We start from the raw sequence: 21,535 nt of genomic DNA on the forward strand, positions 1-21,535 counted from the left end.
GTAAGTTGGGATAGGTCAGCAAAAATTTGATAATTGTGTCCTTGAAAATTAAGTTCCTTTTTTCTCTTGCAGCAATTAGTATTTGTTCTTTCGTTCTGTAATAATGAAATTTTGTGATTATATCACGTGGGGGTCCATCTTTCTTTTTGGCTGTGAGGGCTCTGTGTACTCTGTCCAGTTCTAAACGTTCAATAGGGATATCTGGCTTTAGTTCTTGTAATAGAGCAGTAATAGTAGATTGCAGGTCTGTCACAGTTTCAGGTATTCCCCTTATGCGCAAGTTTGAACGTCTGGCTCTATTTTCGTAATCTTCGAGCTCAGTTTGAAGTATTAAATTCTCTTTTTTTAATTGTTCCAATTCTGTTATATTTTCTTGGGTTGTAATTTCAATTTCATCCATTTTTATTTCTAAGGCTGCGGTGCGGTTTCCCAGCTCTCTTATTTCTTTGGTTAGGCTTTTTGTTATTTGGTCTGAGGTTTGTTTTAAAGCCTTATGAAGCATCTTTTCAAATTGTAATAATATTACTGGGGATACTGAGGAGGCTTGTGGAGAAGTTTGTGAGAGGATTTGTTCTGTATCTGACTCAAATGGAGAGTCTTGCTGTGACATTTTCTGTCTGTGAGAGCGCCCTGATGCTGTATCTTGTGAGGTGACTGGAGCTGCTTCAGCTGCAGTGAGTGCCTGTGAGCTCTTTGTGAGGTGATTTTTATTTCTGCCACGGTTTCCTCCCAGTACCATATTTCCTGCCCAAACTTTCACAGTTTGTTCCCTGGGGCAAAAAGGTTCAAATGGATACCTTTTGAGCCTGCAGGCTCCGCTTTGTCCTTTTCTTCTCTCCTCAGCGGTGTGGAGCTCTAACAATGCATGTCTGCTCCGCTAGGCTCCGCCTCCTGCCCCAAGGACAATCTTTCCAACCCTGCAAGTCTGAGGACTCTTTTCCTACCACCTTGTGACTGCACTGGCCCAATAACCCTACCAAGCATGAGAGGCAGGAGAGTTAGAGTTGAAGTCGCAGGGAACAGCTTTAATCTGTATTCGCTGGAATCTAAAATAGACAGGTGAGTACAGTTTCACTTTAAGGAGCAAACTATCACAAGACAAAGTTCTCACTTGACTTGCTGATAGAGGATCTGCACAACTATACTGTTTGCATATTACCTGTCCCATAAGGTGTTGCAATGCTGTAGACAGTTTTGCAAGCCTGGACTAGCAACTTTACAATTTTGGCAGTAGTGTTAGTTTCAGTTACATTATCTAGTGAAATTGTATGACATGCGGACTGATAAATCTCAGCAGTCTTTTAACAGCATAATAAAATCTGCTGTGGTGTTTACGTAATCAGCCGTTGGTTCCAGTTCTTCTTGCTACTGTTGACTTGACAGAAAGTGATGAAGAATATTAACTGGGCTGGTGCGCATCATAATCAAAGAGCTGCTTTTATCACAGTTTGGTACTTAACGCATTGGGGGTGATTTAGTAAAGACTCCAGGAGATAGACTTTCAAGAGGCACAGTTGCTCAGTTTTTGTTACACATAGGATGGGGACAGACTTGTTGAATCTACCATGCATAAACATTGTGATGCAATCACTTATAGTACAAAACTACAGTTGATAAATATGAGAAACATAATCCCTTTCTATGCTAAAAATTGAACTTTTCTTTTGCAATGTCTTTTACAGCCCAATACTTTGCCAGTACAATGATCATTGTGGGTCTCTCAGTGGTCGTAACAGTCATTGTCCTGCAATATCATCACCATGACCCACATGGGGGAAAAATGCCAAAATGGGTAAGTTCTTTAAAAAAGGAGTATTATGGTGAATGCCCAATATAACCAGTTAAAAATAATGTCTATTTTAAATACTTCAATTCATACGCTGAACAGCCTGCTAAGAATGCACAAGCAAATTACAAATTCTGATTTAATTTGGTATTCTAAACTTGGAAGGAAATACTCTTCCTCCTGATGTGTATTGAATTTGTCTCATGCATAGTAATTGTAAGATCTAGTATTGGGCTTCAGAACTCCTTAGAAACTTGTGGCTGGGAATGCAATTAAAATGTCTTGCTTACAAACCAGAATAAAAAGCAGTAAGCACAGTATAATTTCATCTTGTATAGAATAATTTCACCTTTCTTATTTTCTTCTCATGTGTGAAGGCATTTACCCACATATACATTTGTGAAACACAAACTGTTCCAGTTTTATAATATGTAGATAAACACACACTTGGTAGTGTTTCAGGCTACATTTATATTATCTCATTAGCAGAATTCTGGAGAATAGGCCCATCCTTAAGCCTAGCACACACCACTAGATGAAAGAAAAAAACTGTCAGCTCAGTTCGGAACCGTTGCACTAACAAGCCAATGTTAGAACATTGATCTCCCCTGCTGTGCTATTGTGTTCTGATAGGGGGGGCGGCCCCCACCAGATGGCTCTGGGCAGTGCTCTTAGCCATTGGCTGAGAGCACTGTTCAGGAGCCTGTCGGCAGCTGGTTTTTCCAGCATGCTCGTCCGACTGAAGCCAGCTGAATGGCTGGCTTCTGTCTGACCAGCTTCCAAACACATGGACTGAACGTTGGCTGGTTTTTATTGAACCGGCAATTGTCGCCCGACATTCGGCCCGTGTGTATTGGCTTTAGCACAACATTGATATTCCATGGTTATCTGATCCTATCTAATTTTTTCTATTTTTAAATGATCTCATGGAGCTGTTAAAGTTTCTTAACATGTCAATTTTCTTTTGGCATATAGTTGCTATAATATGTGAAGCAGAATTATTGGACACAAATGTAATTTTAAAGATAATATAACAATTAAACATTAAGAGTAACTTCAATATGCATCTTAATAACCTTATTTCCCAAAAAATATCAGTGTTATATCGGGCATACCTATACACAATTCTGGTTGCTGGGGCTTGCTGGTGGCTTTACCTGTCCAGCACTACTGATGACTTCTCCACACTTCTAAAATTTTAGGCACCATTCAAAAATGGTACAGTGAAGGACACCTTTTATCTTACCCTTTTAGGTATAGCTCATTCTCTCTATACACTGATTTTTGGCTCGAGGCTCCAACACTAAACCCAGTGGGCGAGTCCTGTCCAGTGGCATTTGCTGAGAAGTAGAGATGTGTGGATAATCTGCTCTGCTGGTCCTTTATGTGATCTTCTCCCACAATCTATTCCGTATGACTCACTCTTAGCAGTCCACTGTATTTTAAAAGGTTTTTTTTTTTTCATTTTTTTTTACAAGAGATCTTGAGTTACTCCAGCCAAGCTACCAGCTAAGTATTCTCTTGAGTACCAGGTTGGCTTTGGATGATGACCAGATCAATTATTCCCCCTTGTGTTCCTTTGAGGGCAGGTAACCTGCTAGATAAAAGACCATGGTAAAAGAATCTTTGAGACTCCAACCCCATGCACCTGGTGCAGTAGAGTTTTTTAGTGAATGACAGTTGTTTGGTTATAGAAGACTTTCCTTTTACAGACCTCATTATTTGCTGTGCACAGTAAATCAACATCTCTGGCACCCTGCATGTACTCTAGATTCTTAGGTCTAGTGATGCCACAAGCTTTAGATAATGCAGAGAGCTTGCCATATGAAAGATTACTGATGCACTTCCTCCCTCAAACACCACATATGTCCTGAAAGGATCTCTTATTCTGTATACAGATTTGCTCATTAAGAAACTAGGATAACAATGACTGTAGAGAAATGCAAATCCTTGGCACGCAAAAATGTAATAACAGTTTCCTTTGTTGCATGCTACAAAAAAGAGTCAAATGTAAATTTGTAGGATTCATGTCTGTTTCAATGCAAAAACAAATCTGCAAACATCATTGTGTTATGAAATTAGTTGTATCCTCATACATTTAATGACTGTCAGTTCTTACTACTTACCAATTTACCTGCATGATTCCCCCAGTCCATCCTAAATATGTTAGAGAGTTACAGAGAATAAGTGAAGACATATAAATACGCTGCGCTATCAAAAATGTAAATGTGTGTGATATATAACATAAAAGTGCAATCCATGCAATATTGCAAATAAAGTGATGATGTGCATACACTTAAAATGTTACATATGGCATCCAAAAAAATATATTATACAAAAATGTATAATTAATATTATACATGCATCACAGTGAGTATATATAGCTGGACATATACTCAAAGATAAAGTACTACAATGTGCTAGTGCAATATTCAAATAATAATCAATAAATGTTCAAAAATTCATCCATGCGATTAAGTGCTGCAAAATTTTGTGCGATATTATATATACATCACAGTGAGTATATATGGCTGGACATATGCTCAAAAATAAAGTGCTAGTGCAATATTCAAATAACAATCAATAAACGTTCAAAAATTCATCCATGTGATTAAGTGCTGCAGTGTTTTGTGCAATATTCAAACGAAAAGTCCATAAGTGCTCAAAAATCATCCATGCGATTCAGTGAATGCAAAAAGTAAAGTGTTGTAACCAAACACAGGTGTTCCTCCTAGGTGATAGCCGCTCACCTTAGGGCATGTGACCTTGCTGTTAGGCTTGGTCAAAACACGCCTTGGAACCACAAAAGGGTTCAGAGTAAATTAGGATCCTGGGCTGGTTTCACTTGTGCCTCTGTACATCAAAGGGGTGCCACTTTTACCTTACTCAGCGATGTTCATGGATCTGTTGAATTTTCCATCAAAAGATTTTATAGAAGGTGTTTATAGGTACAGCGTATTTATATCTTCGTTTGATTCGTGCATGATATATGAGACATGTGTAATGCTAGCAGCTGATCATCAAAAAGAGTATTCGTTTTGAGCTTTTTATTTTGTCTAGAAATCAGTGGAGGCTCATAGGATTACATATTATTATTATACAGAGAATAAGTGACTTCCTATGGTATTTAACTCTTACAAAAGGCAATGTCTTTGTTTTTACATTTTAAAGCTGCTGCTATAAATCTCATTGGGAACATTAAAATACAACCCAGGTTGTTTCTATCCTATAAATTCATTGTGAAAAAGAATTTGCAAGTTCAGAAACAATTGGCGTCAATGTGGCTATGGATGAAGTTCTCCGGCAGCAGACCTTGACTTCATTAAACTTTTCTACAGTCTCAAATGCTATTTCTTCTTGTGTTCTGAAGGCAAAAAACAAACTTTGAAATTCTTGTTTGAAGTATTGCATTATCTATGTGAATACTTTCTCAAAAATATCCAAAACAAACTTCAGCTGCATGAGATTCAGTCTTTTAGGCAAACTCAATAGACTAGTTGAATGATCAGTGCAGTAAACCATAGCATCCAATCATATGTTTGTTTATTGAAGTCAGCCTTAATTTTGCACTTTGTCTTATTAAATAAGCGTACATAAGTTTATTTTATATTTAGGGGTTCTATTCATGTAAATAACACATAATCAATAATTAGCTGCAAGTGAAAATATACAAACACTTTTCTCCTCATTCTTGTGGCCTGATTAATTGCTACTCTTTTGTGAAGTTAATTTAGGTACCTGCAGTATCTACCCAAAGCAATATTTTAGATAAAGGTGAAATTTGGTGGGTTGGGTGAGCTTCTGGCTTCTTATATGACTTAGCTACACCAGTAGTGAAATCCAGCTGCTGTAATTTGACCCTGCTCCTGTCCACAGGGATGTTTTTTTGTGTTTCTGCTCACTTTTTGTATGTTATGAAAATGATCAAATCCAACAGAAAGAATGGGATGCCCTCATAATGGCCATAGCAGGTATGCAGACCCACGAACAGTGTTAATTTTAACACTGTTTTAATTGACTAAAATAGGACTAAAACTAAAACAATTCAGATGACTAAAACAAAACTAAAAGATTATGACTAAAATCAAATCAAAATTTGACATCAAAATTAACACTGGCTATATATCACAATGGCTAAATCTGTGTCTTTAGGGCATGTTAAAACCTTAATATCATAAATAATAATCTTAGATTTTTACTCCAGGAGCATATAATGAGTTTGGAAATTCACTAGAAATGCTTAAATAATGTATTACAATTTAATAAAACCCATTTGATATTAGTCAACTAAAATATACTGGAGATTTTAGTCAACTAAAATATGACTAAAATAATTCAGATTACTACAATACAACTATAACTAAAATGGCATTTTAGTCAAAAGACTATGACTAAAACTGAATTGAAATTTGATTCCAAAGTAAACACTGCCCATGAACTCATTTAAGATCATATCAGTTTCCTTGATATATTTGACATTGTTCTCAGGTTGTTTAGCTATCCGGGATCTAATAAAAACGGAATTGTCAGTTTTGGGTGGACATACTCTTTAAATATAGAATTCTGTAGCTTTCTCATTTATACACAAAGCATTTGTCTATAGCAGGGATATGCAATTAGCGGACTTCCAGCTGTTGCAGAACTACAAGTCCCATGAGGCATAGCAAGACTTTGACAGCCACAAGCATGACACCCAGAGGCAGAGGCATGATGGGACTTGTAGTTTTGCAACAGCTGGAGGTCCGCTAATTGCATATCCCTGGTCTATAGCATTAACATGTGCATATATTATTATGTCCATAGATTGTATAGCTACCTACAGTGACTTGAAAAAGTATTCACACCCCTTGAAATTTTCCACATTTTCTCATGTTGATAGACCAACATAAAGTGGCACATAATTGTGAAGTGGAAGCAAAATGATAAATCGTTTTCCAATTTTTTTTTTACAAATAAATATGTGAAAAGTGTCGCGTGCATTTGTATTCAGACCCCCTGATTCAATACTTTGTAGAACCTCCTTTCGCTGCAATTACAGCTGCAAGTCTTTTTGGGTATGTCTCTTCCAACTTTGCACATCTAGAGTGACATTTTTGCGTATTCTTCTTTGCAAAATAGTTCAAGCTGTGTCAGATTAGATGGAGAGCGTCTGTGAACAGTAATTTTCAAGTCTTGCCACAGATTATCAATTGGATTTAGATCTGGACTTTGGCTGGGCCATTCTAACATATGAATATGCTTTGATCTAAACCATTCCATTGTAGCGCTGGCTGTATGTTTAGGGTTGTTGCCTGCTGGAAGGTGAACCTCTGCCTCAGTCTCAAGTCTTTTGCAGACTTTCAGGATTTATTCTAAGATTGCCCTATATTTGGCTCCATCCATCTTCCCATCAACTCTGACTAGCTTCCCTGTCCCTTCTGAAGAAAAGCATCCCCACAACATGATGTTGCCATCATCATGTTTCACAGTAGGGATGGTGTGTTCAGGGTGATGTGCAGTGTTAGTTTTCTGCAACAAATAGCGTTTAACTGTTAGACCAAAAAGTTCACATTTGGTGTCATCTAACCAGAGCACCTTCTTCCACATGTTTGCTGTGTCCCCCACATGGCTTCTCGCAAACTGCAAACAGGACTTCTTATGGCTTTCTTTCAACAATGGCTTTCTTCTTGCCACTCTTCCATAAAGGCCAAATTTTTGGAGTGCATGACTGATTGTTGTTGACAGATTCTCCCACCTGAGGTGTGGATCTTTGCAGCTCCTTTAGAGTTACCACGGGCCTCTTGGCTGCTTCTCTGATTAATGCTCAGCCTGGACTGTCAGTTTAGGTGGATGGCCATGTCTTGGTAGGGTTTGCAGTTGTGCCATACTCTTTGCATTTTCAGATGATGGATTGAACAGTAATGTGTGAGAATTTCAAAGCTTGGGATATTTTTTTATAGCCTAACCCTGCTTTAAACTTCTCTACAACTTTATCCCTGACCTGCTTGGTGTGTTCCTTGGCCTCTTATGATGCTGTTTGTTCACTAAGGTTCTCTAGGAAACCTATGAGGGCTTCACAGAACAGCTTTATTTATACTGAGATTAAATTACACACAGGTGGACTTTATTTACTAATTAAGTGACTTCTGAAGGCAATTGATTCCACAAGATTTCAGTGAGGGGTATCAGAGTAAAGGGGCCGAATACAAATGCATGCCACACTTTTCAGATATTTATTTGTAAAACATTTTGAAAACCATTTATTATTTTCCTTCCACTTCACAATTATGTGCCACTTTGTGTTGGTCTATCACCTAAAATCCCAATAAAATAAATTTATATTTTTGGTTGTAACATGAAATAATGTGGAAGATTTTAAGGGGTATGAATACTTTTTCAAGGCACTGTAAGCCTCAAAATAAAGTATTATGACCTGTACACATGGTTGGACATTGATCGGACATTCCGACAACAAAATCCATGGATTTTTTCAGACGGATGTTGGCTTAAACTTGTCTTGCATACACACGGTCACACAAAGTTGACGGAAAATCCAATCGTTCTGAACACGGTGACGTAAAACACGTACGTCGGGACTATAAATGGGGCAGTAGCCAATAGCTTTCATCTCTTAATTTATTCTGAGCATGCGTGCCACTTTGTGCGTCGGATTTGTGTACACACGATCGGAATTTCCGACAACGGATTTTGTTGTCGGGAAAATTTTATAGCAAGCTCTCAAACTTTGTGTGTTGGAAATTCTGATGGAAAATGTGTGATGGAGCCCACACACGGTCGGAATTTCCGACAACAAGGTCCTATCACACATTTTACGTCGGAAAATCTGACCGTGTGTACAGGGCATTAGACTGCACCAGAATAAAGTTGTCATCGAGCCTTCTAGCTTCAATAACATTGTACTCATGAAGAGCTGTTTCCTTTTCCCATGGGTCCCAAGTGTAAGGTACAGCATAGCTGAAGCATGTGACCTTAGTTCTTTCCATGTGATCAGCCAACCAACCCGCACGCTTCTAAACAGGCCAAATATTTTTGCCCATTATCCAAATCACCAAAGCACCTGCTGTTGCTAAAAACATGTGGGCTGGTATTATCACAAAATAGGGCCTGCAAAATTTCTAAGAGCATTCACTAGGTACACTAACAACATTTGTAGAAATTATTTTTTTCCCAAAATAGACCCCTCTTTCAAACTGTTAAAAAGCTTTGTCTAATAAAAAAGATGTGACAGTACTGCAGGGAAAATATTACATTAATGGCACTAATACAGGGGGCAATTGATGCAGAAGATACTTCTCTCAAGTTATTAGAAACAAAAATGAAAGATGTTCTTTAGAGTCTAATTGAACTCAGTTTTAATCAGCTAAATACATTCCAGGTGCGTGAAAACAAAAGAGTTTGATTTCTTATGGTTCATTTTCTTTCTAGAGCAGCCACATTTTGGGTAGAAAGGCCTGTCCCCTGCTAGTAGCTGCAGAGTAGGACCATTGCTCTCTGTGTGTAAGTAGGGTTCTCATAAAAGGGACATGCCCCCGATGAGTCAGCCCAATAGTCCACTGATTGGGGAGCTCAGGCTCTTGGACGGAGGCGTATCAAACCTCTGCAAAAAGATTGCTGCTTCTCCACAGAGGTTTCCACTCAGGCTGTGTTAGACTTTGAAGACCTTTTGTTTTGATCCACCTGAGGTGTATTTAGCTAATTTTATTCTCACATTTCTTTTATAACTGGCCTTAATTCTGTTTTGCACCACCAGCTTTATTGTTGTAGAATAAAGCAATCTGTATTTTGGTTTAAAATTTGAAGTAGAATATATATGGAACTATGATGGTATTTTTCTTGCTTTTCTTCTAGACAAGAATCATTCTTCTAAATTGGTGTGCATGGTTCCTGAGAATGAAAAGACCTGGAGAAGACAAGGTCAGACCTGTTTGTCAACACATTAATAAGCAGCAACATCAGCAGCAACATCAGCGACGCTGCAGCATGAACAGCGTGGAAGTTAATACTGTTAGTGGTCAGCAGTCTAGCAATGGAAACATGCTTTATATTGGCTTTCGAGGTTTAGAAGGAATTCATTGTACACCTACTACAGATTCTGGAGTAATATGTGGCAGAATGGCCTGTTCACCAACCCATGATGAAAATCTAATCCACCACACACGCCACTCTGAAGGTGACCATGACTTAGCCAAGATTTTGGAAGAACTGCGCTTTATTGCCAATAGGTTCAGAGACCAAGATGAGGATGAAATCATATGTAATGAATGGAAGTTTGCTGCCTCTGTGGTGGACCGATTGTGTTTGATGGCATTTTCGGTCTTTACCATCATTTGTACTATTGGAATATTGATGTCAGCTCCCAATTTTGTAGAAGCAGTGTCTAAAGATTTTGCTTAACTTCAAAATAATATCTTTTTAATGGTGTCCTTTCCACCTAAGTGGGCTTTTTCTACTGAAACCAGTGCTGAAATGAATAACTTGTGCTCATATTGGAGATATGCATTGGCGTTAACCATAACTCAAAGTGTACAATTCTTAATTTATTTTTTTAAATTAAATATTATGTTTAGGTATGATCATGCAATTTCTTTACCTTCACAGAAAATGTGACTGTTTAGTTATGTCACCAGTATGCATACAATACACCGATTATTCACTGTTTGGTTATAAATTATTGACATACAACACAAACTAAAAGTATTTGACAAAAACTGTGTCATATATCAGCATGTTACTTTACAATTGTTTTATATATCACTGCAGACTGCCATATATCTACACAATTAAATTAAATTGGCAAGTATTCAAGGAAATAATTATATTTTTATAATACATAAATTTATATGAAATATTGTAGAAGTATTTAAGATAAAAAAAAGTTCTCAGGGTCATTTACAACAGACAGACACTAGAATTTTATTATACTCAAGAGTGCCTGCCTAAATGCATACATATGTTATTATGTTATATAGCTGCCTATTACAAATGTGCACAATCTAGCTTATTGCAAGCTCTGCAATGTTAGGTCATGTGCCAGCATTGTCTACCTGAATCACTATGCCTGCTTTTAAATCACGGTTGGCAAAGTAATTAAATTTCACTGTCAATCATAGTCTTATGTCCATTATCAAAAATAAGAGCACTTTCAAAAGTGCACTCTTAAAAATACTCTTATAGTCCCCCTGAGAAACAAAAAAATTAAATGTTAATACAGACCCAACATAGCTGTCTCCCCTGTTTCTGACTGCTTTGGTCTATCTATATTTTGCAGGAGATGGGTATTCCATTAATCTCAATGGCAGCATTGTTTGTCATGCACAATACCTTACAGGGTTTGTTCCAGGAGAAGCAGTAAACAGTACTTGGGGGTAAGCTGTGGCAGTGTTAAGTGTGTGAGGTTAATATTTGTGGACTGAATTGGCAATTCATTGTTGCTGAGGAGGAGCCTTAGAAGGGAGAGGGGGGAGTGCACTTGCCCTTTAAAAATGAAGGGCTATGAGATCCAAGGGTACTTTTTGTGCCTTAGCTGTGAATTAAGCCTAGTACAAATGGGCCAAATGCCAGCCCGTGTGTACTGCAGCCGGTTGGGGGCTTCTTTTCGATGGGGCATGACTGAAAAAGGTGCTCCCAATCAGCGGTCTCAGCCGTTGGCTGAACAGAGTGTTCTGCGGGTGGCCATCCCCCTGTCAGAAGACAATAGCACAGCATGGGAGATCATTGTACTAACGTTGCATGGTTAGTACAGCGTCTTCTCTGTCAGTTTTTTATTGTTCAGTCCTGCTGGGTTGAATGAAAAGAACATAATAGTGTGTACTAGGCTTTAGTATGTATTCTCTAGTTATCAATGCGAGTAAGGATTAGTGTCAGCCATTATATTATAATGGCAATGAGCACAATAACATAATTGACTTGTATTAGTCACTATAGGGATTGTGAATGCTTTCATGATTGTGGTATCACAGGAAGGTCGTATAAGTGATTGCAACCTCTGATCTTATAACACAGGAGGTCTCATGTGTATAATCAAGACAAAGGTAAATGGGAGTCATAAATTAAATGTGAGCTGTCATTTTTAGGTGTAAGTTTGAAAAATACAAACAACCTAACTGATTTAAAAAAATGACTTTTTCCTTTCTCTGGTTTTACACAAGGTCTTCTATACCTTTTTGAGTTTTAATAAAATGAAATATTAATGCACAGAAAACAAAATATCTATCAAAATAAGACAGAATAGACAATTTGCCCATGGAACTTTTTCTGAGTGGTGCTGAATAAAAAATACATGAAATGTATAAAAATGCAAAATTTTTATTTCGATTTGCATAAAAATCACACAAAGACATTTTCACATAGAAATCAAAAGAAGAAAAACTTTTTATAAAAATACAAATACAACTTCCCCCCCTGTACATTCCATGTGTCAACCAACATAGTAGGTCATTATCTTATTGACAGAAGCTGTAATCTCTATGCATTTCGTGGGGCAATGCCCACATCATCAGGAGACAGCCATAAGTTGGTTTATGTGTACATACAGAGTTGAAGTAGCGTAGAAAACATGACCATATGGTTAAAACTAAAAAAGGAGAAGTGATATCTGGATCTCAATGCTGTGAACACTCACAGAGGAGGTTCCCCCCTGGGAGCTGAGGGTAGGTGGGTAACCTGAAGTCAAGTCTTTTGGATGTGCAGCATTCTGTCATACACCTGCGCTGGCCATTGGCTCCATGCTGAATATATTTAATCTACAAAGGGTGTCCTTCTGCTTGTGAGGTGTTCTGATCAGATTGATTCATCTGGATACATCACTTTCATCAGTCATCAGAGAAATTTCCCCCTGTTTTTTGAGATGTTACCATCATCAAATTTGAATACGATTTTCATTTAAATTCTGTTGGATTTGCTCAACATTAAATCAGTCAATCATTTGTTTTCTAGGATGTACTGTACGTGTATGCTGTCTGAGTGGTGTTTTGATGTTTCTAATTCATAGACAACGTTGTCTTTATTTTATAATGGTGGAAGGTTTATTTATTTATTTTTCTTTGAGTGTTTTTATGAATTGTTGTTTATCGATAAACTTTATATATTTTTTTTTTTCATTTATAACTATGTACTCCTTCAATGCTAGATCCCTGTGGCTCATTTAAGTGGCACTTTGGTTCACATCTTCTCTATCTTTTGGATGTGCAGAATTTCTCTATGCTGCTCTGTCTTCATAATCTCCTCTTACCACTTACTTTGATATAAGGGGGTCTGCAGTAGGGGGTCTCTATCTATGCCCCACCTTCTGGTTACCCACCAACCCTCAGCTCCTGGGGGGGAACCTCCGCTGTGAGTGTTTACAGCATTGAGATTCAGATATCATTTCTCCTTTTTAATCATATGGTCATGTTTTCTACATTATTTCACTGCTGTATGTACACATAAACCAACTGGCTGCCTTCTGATGAAGTGGGCATTGCCCCACGAAATGCATAGAGATTACAGCTTCTGTCAATAAGATAATGTATTATTATTTATTTATTTTTTATTTCAGGTACTTATATAGCGCTGTCAATTTACGCAGCGCTTTACATATACATTGTACATTCACATCAGTCCCTACCCTCAAAGAGCTTACAATCTAAGGTCCCTAACTCACATTCATACACATACTAGAGACAATTTAGACAGGATCCAATTAACCTACCAGCATGTCTTTGGAGTGTGGGAGGAAACCGGAGTACCCGGAGGAAACCCACGCAGGCACAGGGAGAACATGCAAACTCCAGGCAGGTAGTGTCATGGTTGGTATTCAAACCAGCGACCCTTCTTACTGCTAGGCGAGCGTGCTACCCACTACACCACTGTGCCGCCCAATGACCTACTATGTCGGTTGACACATGGAATGTACATGGGGGAAATTGTATGTGTATTTTTTTTTGTTAAATATTTTTCTGTTTTTTTTATATCACAATAACATATACAACAATAACAACATATACACAAATCAACTCATAAATATTCATACTATAGCAAAAATTTGTATTTTTTATAAAAAGTTTTCCTTATTGATTTCTGTGTGAAAATGTCCTTGTGTGATTTTTATGCAAATCAAAATTAAAATTTTATATTTTTATACAATTCATGTATTTTTTATTCAGCACCACTCAGAAAAGTCCCATGGTCAAATTGCCTGTTCTGTCTTGTAGTAGGATCAGAGCATTTCCAAAACTGCAACTCTTGTGGGATGTTCTGGGTATGCAGTGGTCGGGACCTAGCAACAGTGGTCCAAAGAAGATAGACTGGTGAACTGGCGACAGTGTCATGGATCGTCAAGGCTCATTGATGCACGTGGGGAGGGAAGACTGGCCAGTGCAGTCTGCTCCAATAGAAGAGCTACTGTAGCTCAAACTACTGAAAAAGCTAATGCTTATTCCAATAAAAAGGTGTCAGAAGACACAGTGCATCACAGTTTGTTGCATATGGAGCTGTGTAGAAGTAGACCAGTCAGGATGCGCATGCTGACCCATTTCCGGAGCCAAAAGAGCCTACAATGGGCACTTGAGCATCAGAACTCGACAATGGAGCAATGGAGGAAAGCGGCATTGTTTAATTAATTCAAGAATCGTTTGAAGAACACAACCATAAGTTAGAGGCACTGACTTGGCCTCCAAATTATCCAGAGCTCAATCCAATCAAGCATCTGTGGGATGTGCTGAAAAAGCAAGTCTGATCCAAGTCACAACTTACACGATTTAAAAAGCTCTGCTACAGATGGTATTCATAGGTCTAGTGGAGTCCATGGCTCGATGGGTTATTGTGGGTGGTCATAATGTTATGGCTGATTGGGGAACATATACTATATATATATATATATATATATATATATATATATATATATATATATATATATAAAAGATGTTTTCCTGCTAGTCCATTGAATATGTTGCCTTTAACCACTTCAGCCCCGGAAGGATTTACCCCCTTCCTGACCAGAGCACTTTTTACAATTTGGCACTGCGTCGCTTTAACTGCTAATTGCGCGGTTATGCAATGCTGTAACCAAACGAAATTTGCGTCCTTTTCTTCCCACAAATAGAGCTCTCTTTTGATGGTATTTGATCACCTCTGCCGTTTTTATTTTTTGCGCTATACACGGAAAAAGACCAAAAATTTTGAAAAAAAAAGATATTTTCTACTTTTTGTTCTAAGAAAAATCCAATAAACTCAATTTTAGTCATACATTTAGGCCAAAATGTATTTGGCCACATGTCTTTGGTAAAAAAAATGTCAATAAGTGTATATTTATTGGTTTGCGCAAAAGTTATAGCGCCTACAATCTAGGGTACATTTTCTGGAATTTACACAGCCTTTAATTTATGACTGCCTATGTCGTTTCTTGAGGTGCTAAAATGGCAGGGCAGTACAAAACCCCCCCAAATGACCCCATTTTGGAAAGTAGACACCCCAAGGAAATTGCTGAGAGGCATGTTGAGCCCATTGAATATTCATTTTTTTTGTCCCAAGTGATTGAATAATGACAAAAAAAAAAATTACAAAAAGTTGTCACTAAATGATATATTGCTCACACAGGCCATGGGCATATGTGGAATTGCACCCCAAAATACATTTAGCTGCTTCTCCTGAGTATGGGGATACCACATGTGTGGGACTTTTTGGGAGCCTATCCGCATACGGGGCCCCGAAAACCAATCACTGCCTTCAGGATTTCTAAGGGCGTACATTTTTGATTTTACTCCTCACTACCTATCACAGTTTTGAAGGCCATAAAATGTCCAGATGGCACAAACCCCCCCCAAATGACCCCATTTTGGAAAGTAGACACCCCAAGCTATTTGCTGAGAGGCATGTTGAGTCCATGGAATATTTTATATTTTGACACAAGTTGCGGGAAAGTGACAATTTATTTTTTTTTTTTTTGCACAAAGTTGTCACTAAATGATATATTGCTCACACAGGTCATGGGCATATGTGGAATTGCACCCCAAAATACATTCTGCTGCTTCTCTTGAGTACGGGGATACCACATGTGTGGGACTTTTTAGGAGCCTAGCTGCGTACGGGACCCCGAAAACCAATCACCGCCTTCAGGATTTCTAAGGGTGTACATTTTTGATTTCACTCTTCACTGCCTATCACAGTTTCGGAGGTCATGGAATGCCCAGGTGGCACAAACCCCCCCCCAAATGACCCCATTTTGGAAAGTAGACACCCCAAGCTATTTGCTGAGAGGCATGGTGAGTATTTTGTAGCTCTCATTTGTTTTTGAAAATGAAGAAAGACAAAAAAAAAATTTTTTTTTTCTTTTTTTAATTTTCAAAACTTTGTGACAAAAAGTGAGGTCTGCAAAATACTCACTATACTGCTCAGCAAATAGCTTTGGGTGTCTACTTTCCAAAATGGGGTCATTTGGGGGGGGTTTGTGCCACCTGGGCATTCCATGGCCTCCGAGACTGTGATAGGCAGTGAAGAGTGAAATCAAAAATTTACGCCCTTAGAAAGCCTGAAGGCGGTGCTTGGTTTTCGGGGTCCCATACGCGGCTAGGCTCCCAAAAAGTCTCACACATGTGGTATCCCCGTACTCAGGAGAAGCAACAGAATGTATTTTGGGGTGTAATTTCACATATTCCCATGGCATGTTTGAGCAATATATAATTTAGTGACAACTTTGTGCAAAAAAAAAAAAAAAAAAAAAAAATTTGTCTCTTTCCCGCAACTTGTGTCACAATATAAAATATTCCATGGACTCGACATGCCTCTCAGCAAATAGCTTGGGGTGTCTACTTTCCAAAATGGGGTCATTTGGGGGGGTTTGAACTGTCCTGGCATTTTATGCACAACATTTAGAAGCTTGTCACACATCACCCACTCTTCTAACCACTTGAAGACAAAGCCCTTTCTGACACTTTTTGATTACATGAAAAAATTATTTCTTTTGCAAGAAAATTACTTTGAACCCCCACACATTATATATATTTTTTAAAGCAAATGCCCTACAGATTAAAATGGTGGGTGTTTAATTTTTTTTTTTCACACAGTATTTGCGCAGCGATTTTTCAAACGCATTTTTTGGGGAAAAAACACACTTTTTTACATTTTAATGCACTAAAACACACTATATTGCCCAAATGTTTGATGAAATAAAAAAGATTATCTTAGGCCGAGTATGGATACCAAACATGACATGCTTTACAATTGCGCACAAACGTGCAGTGGCAACAAAATAAATACATTTTTAAAAGCCTTTAAAAGCCTTTACAGGTTACCACTTTAGATTTACAGAGGAGGTCTACTGCTAAAATTACTGCCCTCGATCTGACCATCGCGGTGATACCTCACATGCATGGTGCAATTGCTGTTTACATTTGACGCCAGACCGACGCTTGCGTTCGCCTTAGCGCGAGAGCAGGGGGGACAGGGGTGCTTTTTTTTTTTTTCTTTATTATTTTTTTGCTTTTTTATCTTATTTTAAAACTGTTCCTTTCATTTTTTTTTTTTTTAATCATTTTTACTGTTATCTCAGGGAATGTAAATATCCCCTATGATAGCAATAGGTAGTGACAGGTACTCTTTTTTGAAAAAATTGGGGTCTATTAGACCCTAGATTTCTCCTCTGCCCTCAAAGCATCTGACCACACCAAGATCGGTGTGATAAAATGCTTCCCCAATTTCCCAATGGCGCTATTTACATCCGGCGAAATCTAAGTCATAAAATGCTCGTAGCTTCCGGTTTCTTAGGCCATAGAGATGTTTGGAGCCACTCTGGTCTCTGATCAGCTCTATGGTCAGCTGGCTGAATCACCGGCTGCATTCTCAGGTTCCCTGTTGAGACAGGAGAGCCAGAGAAAAACACGGAAGACGATGGGGGGGGCATTCTCTCCCACTGCTTGTAAAAGCAGTCTAGAGGCTAATTAGCCGCTAGGATTGCTTTTACATGAAAGCCGACCGCTGGCTGAAAAGAATGATACCAAGATGATACCTAAACCTGCAAGCATCATTCTGGTATAACCACTCAAAGTCCTGAATGCTGTATCTGAAGACAAAAAAATGGTTAACAATAAAGCACAGTAAACGGTAAAGTATAAAAAATTGCATACCTGAAAAGCAAACATGATAAAACATAATAACAATAAAACATTGCAGAATAGAATACAGTAAAAAAGAGCAGAACAATAGAGAGAATAGAGAGAGAGAGAATAGAGAGAGAACAATAAAACGACAACTATTATTTTTTATTTTATATTTTTGTTTGTGGTTTTTTTTTTTTTTTTTTTACACTTTTTTTATAACTGTAACTTTTATAACTGTAACCGGTTCCAGGTTCGGGTCTCTCAAAATGCGATGGCATCTTGGGAGACCCTGTGAAAGTGTGTCCTAGTCTGTGCAATGCTGTACCCTACGCTAATACTCAGCTAGTGAATGGTAGCGTTCAAAACATTCACCAATGCAAAGACCAGGATTGTCAGGACAGGAGGGACAATAATAGCGGGTGTCACGCCTATATCCGCGCTTGCTGCAGACACAACATCTTTTTTGGGGGGGTTCGTTGGGTAGGGGTACTCGGGAGGACATAAAGAAAATGCCTCTCATGCAGCCGACTGCATTTGGTTGGGGATGTGAATGGGGGAAGTACGGGCGCTGCAGAAGTGGTGGGTTCCCAATTAGGATTGGCGAATGCAGCAGGAAGGGCATTATGGGCACGACGGGCCTGTGTTTGTCTTTTTGGTGGCAGCGGGACACTATTTGTGCTTGCCACCTCACCAGCTTGAACTGCACTTATGGGACTTGCCACGTCACCAAGTGTTACTGCAGTGCTGGTTTGACTACGACCGGGGTGTACTAGGCCGCTGGCGCTTGCCAGTTCACCAAAACGCTACCAAAAAAACTGTTAACGATCGCAGGTATCAGGCCTGACTCTGCGAACGCTGAAGTTATGCGTTTAGTGTTTTGTAAGTGACAGTAATCGATCGATACTGCACTTGGGTGGGCTGGAGTGGGCCGGGTGGAGGGGCAAAACGCAGGTGCTAGCAGGTATCTGGGCTGATCCCACTAACACTGCGTTTTTGGGAACCCTTGACTGCTGGGGACGCCAGTATAGATCTGATCGGATCAGATCAGATATTGATCAGTTCAGATACTATACCACTAAGGGAGGTGTACGGTGCGTGCGTGGGTGTTAGCGCTACTGGCACTAACCTGACGCTGCCTGGGGCTGGTGCTTGCCAGTTCACCAAAACGCTACCAAAAAAACTGTTAGCGATCGCAGGGATCAGGCCTGACTCTGCGAACGCTGCAGTTATGCGTTTAGTGTTTTGTAAGTGACAGTGATCGATCGATACTGCACTTGGGTGGGCTGGGCTGGGCCGGGCGGAGGGGCAAAACGCAGGTGCTAGCAGGTATCTGGGCTGATCCCGCTAACACTGCGTTTTTGGGAATCCTAAACTGCTGGGGACGCTAGTATAGATCTGATCGGATCAGATATTGATGCGTTCAGATACTATACCACTAAGGGAGGTGTACGGTGCGTGGGTGTTAGCGCTACTGGCACTAACCTGACGCTGCCTGGGGCTTGCCATTTCACCAAAACGCTACCAAAAAAACTGTTAGCGATCGCAGGGATCAGGCCTGACTCTGTGAACGCTGCAGTTATGCGTTTAGTGTTTTGTAAGTGACAGTGATCGATCGATACTGCACTTGGGTGGGCTGGGCCGAGCCGGGCGGAGGGGCAAAACACAGGTGCTAGCAGGTATCTGGGCTGATCCCGCTAACACTGTGTTTTTGGGAACCCTAAACTGCTGGGGACGCTAGTATAGATCTGATCGGATCAGATATTGATCCGTACACATACTATACCACTAAGGGAGGCGTATGCTGCGTGCGTGGGTGTTAGCAGTACTGGCGCTAATCTGACGCTGCCTGGGGCGATGCATATCACCGCCGGGCGATCAGGGGGCTAAACCTTTATTCGGTAATAAACGGCGGGTGCCCTGACACTATAAAAAATAAACGAACTAACCAGCGTCACCCGTAACGGTTATACAGTGATCAGTGGTGAAAGGGTTAACTAGGGGGCAATCAAGGGGTTAAAACATTTATTAGGTAGTATATGGGGGTCCCTGTCGCTATAAAACGCTGACGGCGAACCTAAATATTTACCTCACTAACTAGCGTCACCAGCGACACTAATACAGTGATCAGAAAAATGATCGCTTAGCGACACTGGTGACGGGGGGTGATCAAGGGGTTAAAACTTTATTAGGGGGGGTTAGGGGGGTATCCTAGACCTAAAGGGGGCCTAACACTCACTGCCCTAACACTGTAACTGTCACAAACTGACACCAATGCAGTAATCAGAAAAAAAAAAAAAACCTGCTTGGTGTCAGTTTGTGACAGGGGGGGGTGATTGGGGGGGGATCGGGGGGCGAATCGGGGTGTTTTGTGTGCCTGGCATGTTCTACTGTGTGTGTGTGTGTTGTGCACTCACATTGCAGTCGTCTCTCCTCGGCCCGGAACGGAAAATACCGAGCCGAGGAGAGATGACATTATTTCCTCTGCCTCTGTGTACAATACAGAGGCAGGGAAATGATCCCATTGACTGGGAGCGATCGCGAGGGGGGGCCACGAATGGATGGCCTCCCCCTCACCACCGATCGCCTGGGGAGATTTGCCGACCGCCGCAGGCACCGGGGGGGGGGTCCGATCGGACCCCCCACCCGCGGGCAGGCAAGGACGTACCTGTAAGTCCTTTTGCCTGCCCGTGCCGCTCTGTCGACGTATATAGTCGTGCGGCGGTCGGCAAGTGGTTAAACAAGGCAGAGTCTTGCCTAACAGACATTGGATTGCACATTGAAAAATCTGAAAAAAAAATCACTAGTAAACCTAATGGAAGTTTGATATAATTGTTTATTAACTAAGAGCTGCAGGGGTATCTACACTAAGCCTGGGTTCAAGCACACTATTGCAAGCACAGACATGGTATGGGATTTGCACCACATTGCGGTGACGACCACATGCGATATCTGTGGAATGCGAATTCAGCCATACAGTTGTATAGATAATTAAAAGAAACAGGTACGCTAATCTATAAGAATAGTCACAGTGCAAACATACCTGACAAAAATGTAAGGGCAAAAATAAATAAAAAAATTGATTAAAAAAATTGGATGAAATGACTCATAAAGTGAAAAATGTATGATTCAGTTCATAAAAGGTGCATAAAAAAATGTGCATACAAAGATGTGCATAAAAAATGTCCAACTGGCAAACCCTTATACAAAAGGGAACTAAGAGAACTTTTAATTATCTATGCTTATGGTAGGGGTTCGGACCTTTTGAGTTGCAGATTTTCTTCATCTATATATTTTCATTCATTTATTTATTTATGTGTTTGATTTCTCCATTTCAAAAGTCACACTTCCCTTCTCCAGGAGAGTAGGATAACAGCAGGTTTTTAACCCTTTTTGACAGTTGTACTGAACTCGCATTGAATTCGCACGAAAAAGGTGCAGGAACCTTTTTTTCCCCGCACTGGAGTTGGATTGCATGGGTGTTCACACCTATGCGATCCAATTCCTGTCTGAATTCACAGTTGGCACTGCGATCTGTGAACCGATCTGGGGTTGTTATTAACTTTGTATTGACATCCACAGCAGTTCGCAGAGGGCAGTGTGAACTGTCTGCGAAGGAGATGCGATGTGGGAAAAGGCACCGGAATAGAGCTGGTTCCTGCATCGCAATAGTGGGAAC

The 21,535-nt window shown here is 39.8% G+C and overlaps 1 protein-coding gene across 2 annotated transcripts in view; it reads left to right on the plus strand.

Annotated features, from left to right (window-relative positions):
* The window catches only part of CHRNA7 (cholinergic receptor nicotinic alpha 7 subunit), a 365,015-nt gene extending 352,989 nt beyond the window's left edge, over positions 1 to 12,026 (plus strand). For both annotated transcript variants that reach the window (XM_073618832.1, XM_073618831.1), the window contains exons 9-10: positions 1,683 to 1,792; positions 9,635 to 12,026. In XM_073618832.1, coding sequence (XP_073474933.1) covers positions 1,683 to 1,792; positions 9,635 to 10,180 — 656 coding nt within the window. In that variant the 3' untranslated portion in view covers positions 10,181 to 12,026. The remainder of the gene's footprint in view (positions 1 to 1,682; positions 1,793 to 9,634) is intronic.
* The last annotated feature ends 9,509 nt before the right edge of the window (positions 12,027 to 21,535 follow it).

Source organism: Aquarana catesbeiana, linkage group LG03, assembly GCF_042186555.1.
Source record: "Aquarana catesbeiana isolate 2022-GZ linkage group LG03, ASM4218655v1, whole genome shotgun sequence".
Taxonomy (NCBI): Eukaryota; Metazoa; Chordata; class Amphibia; order Anura; family Ranidae; genus Aquarana; species Aquarana catesbeiana.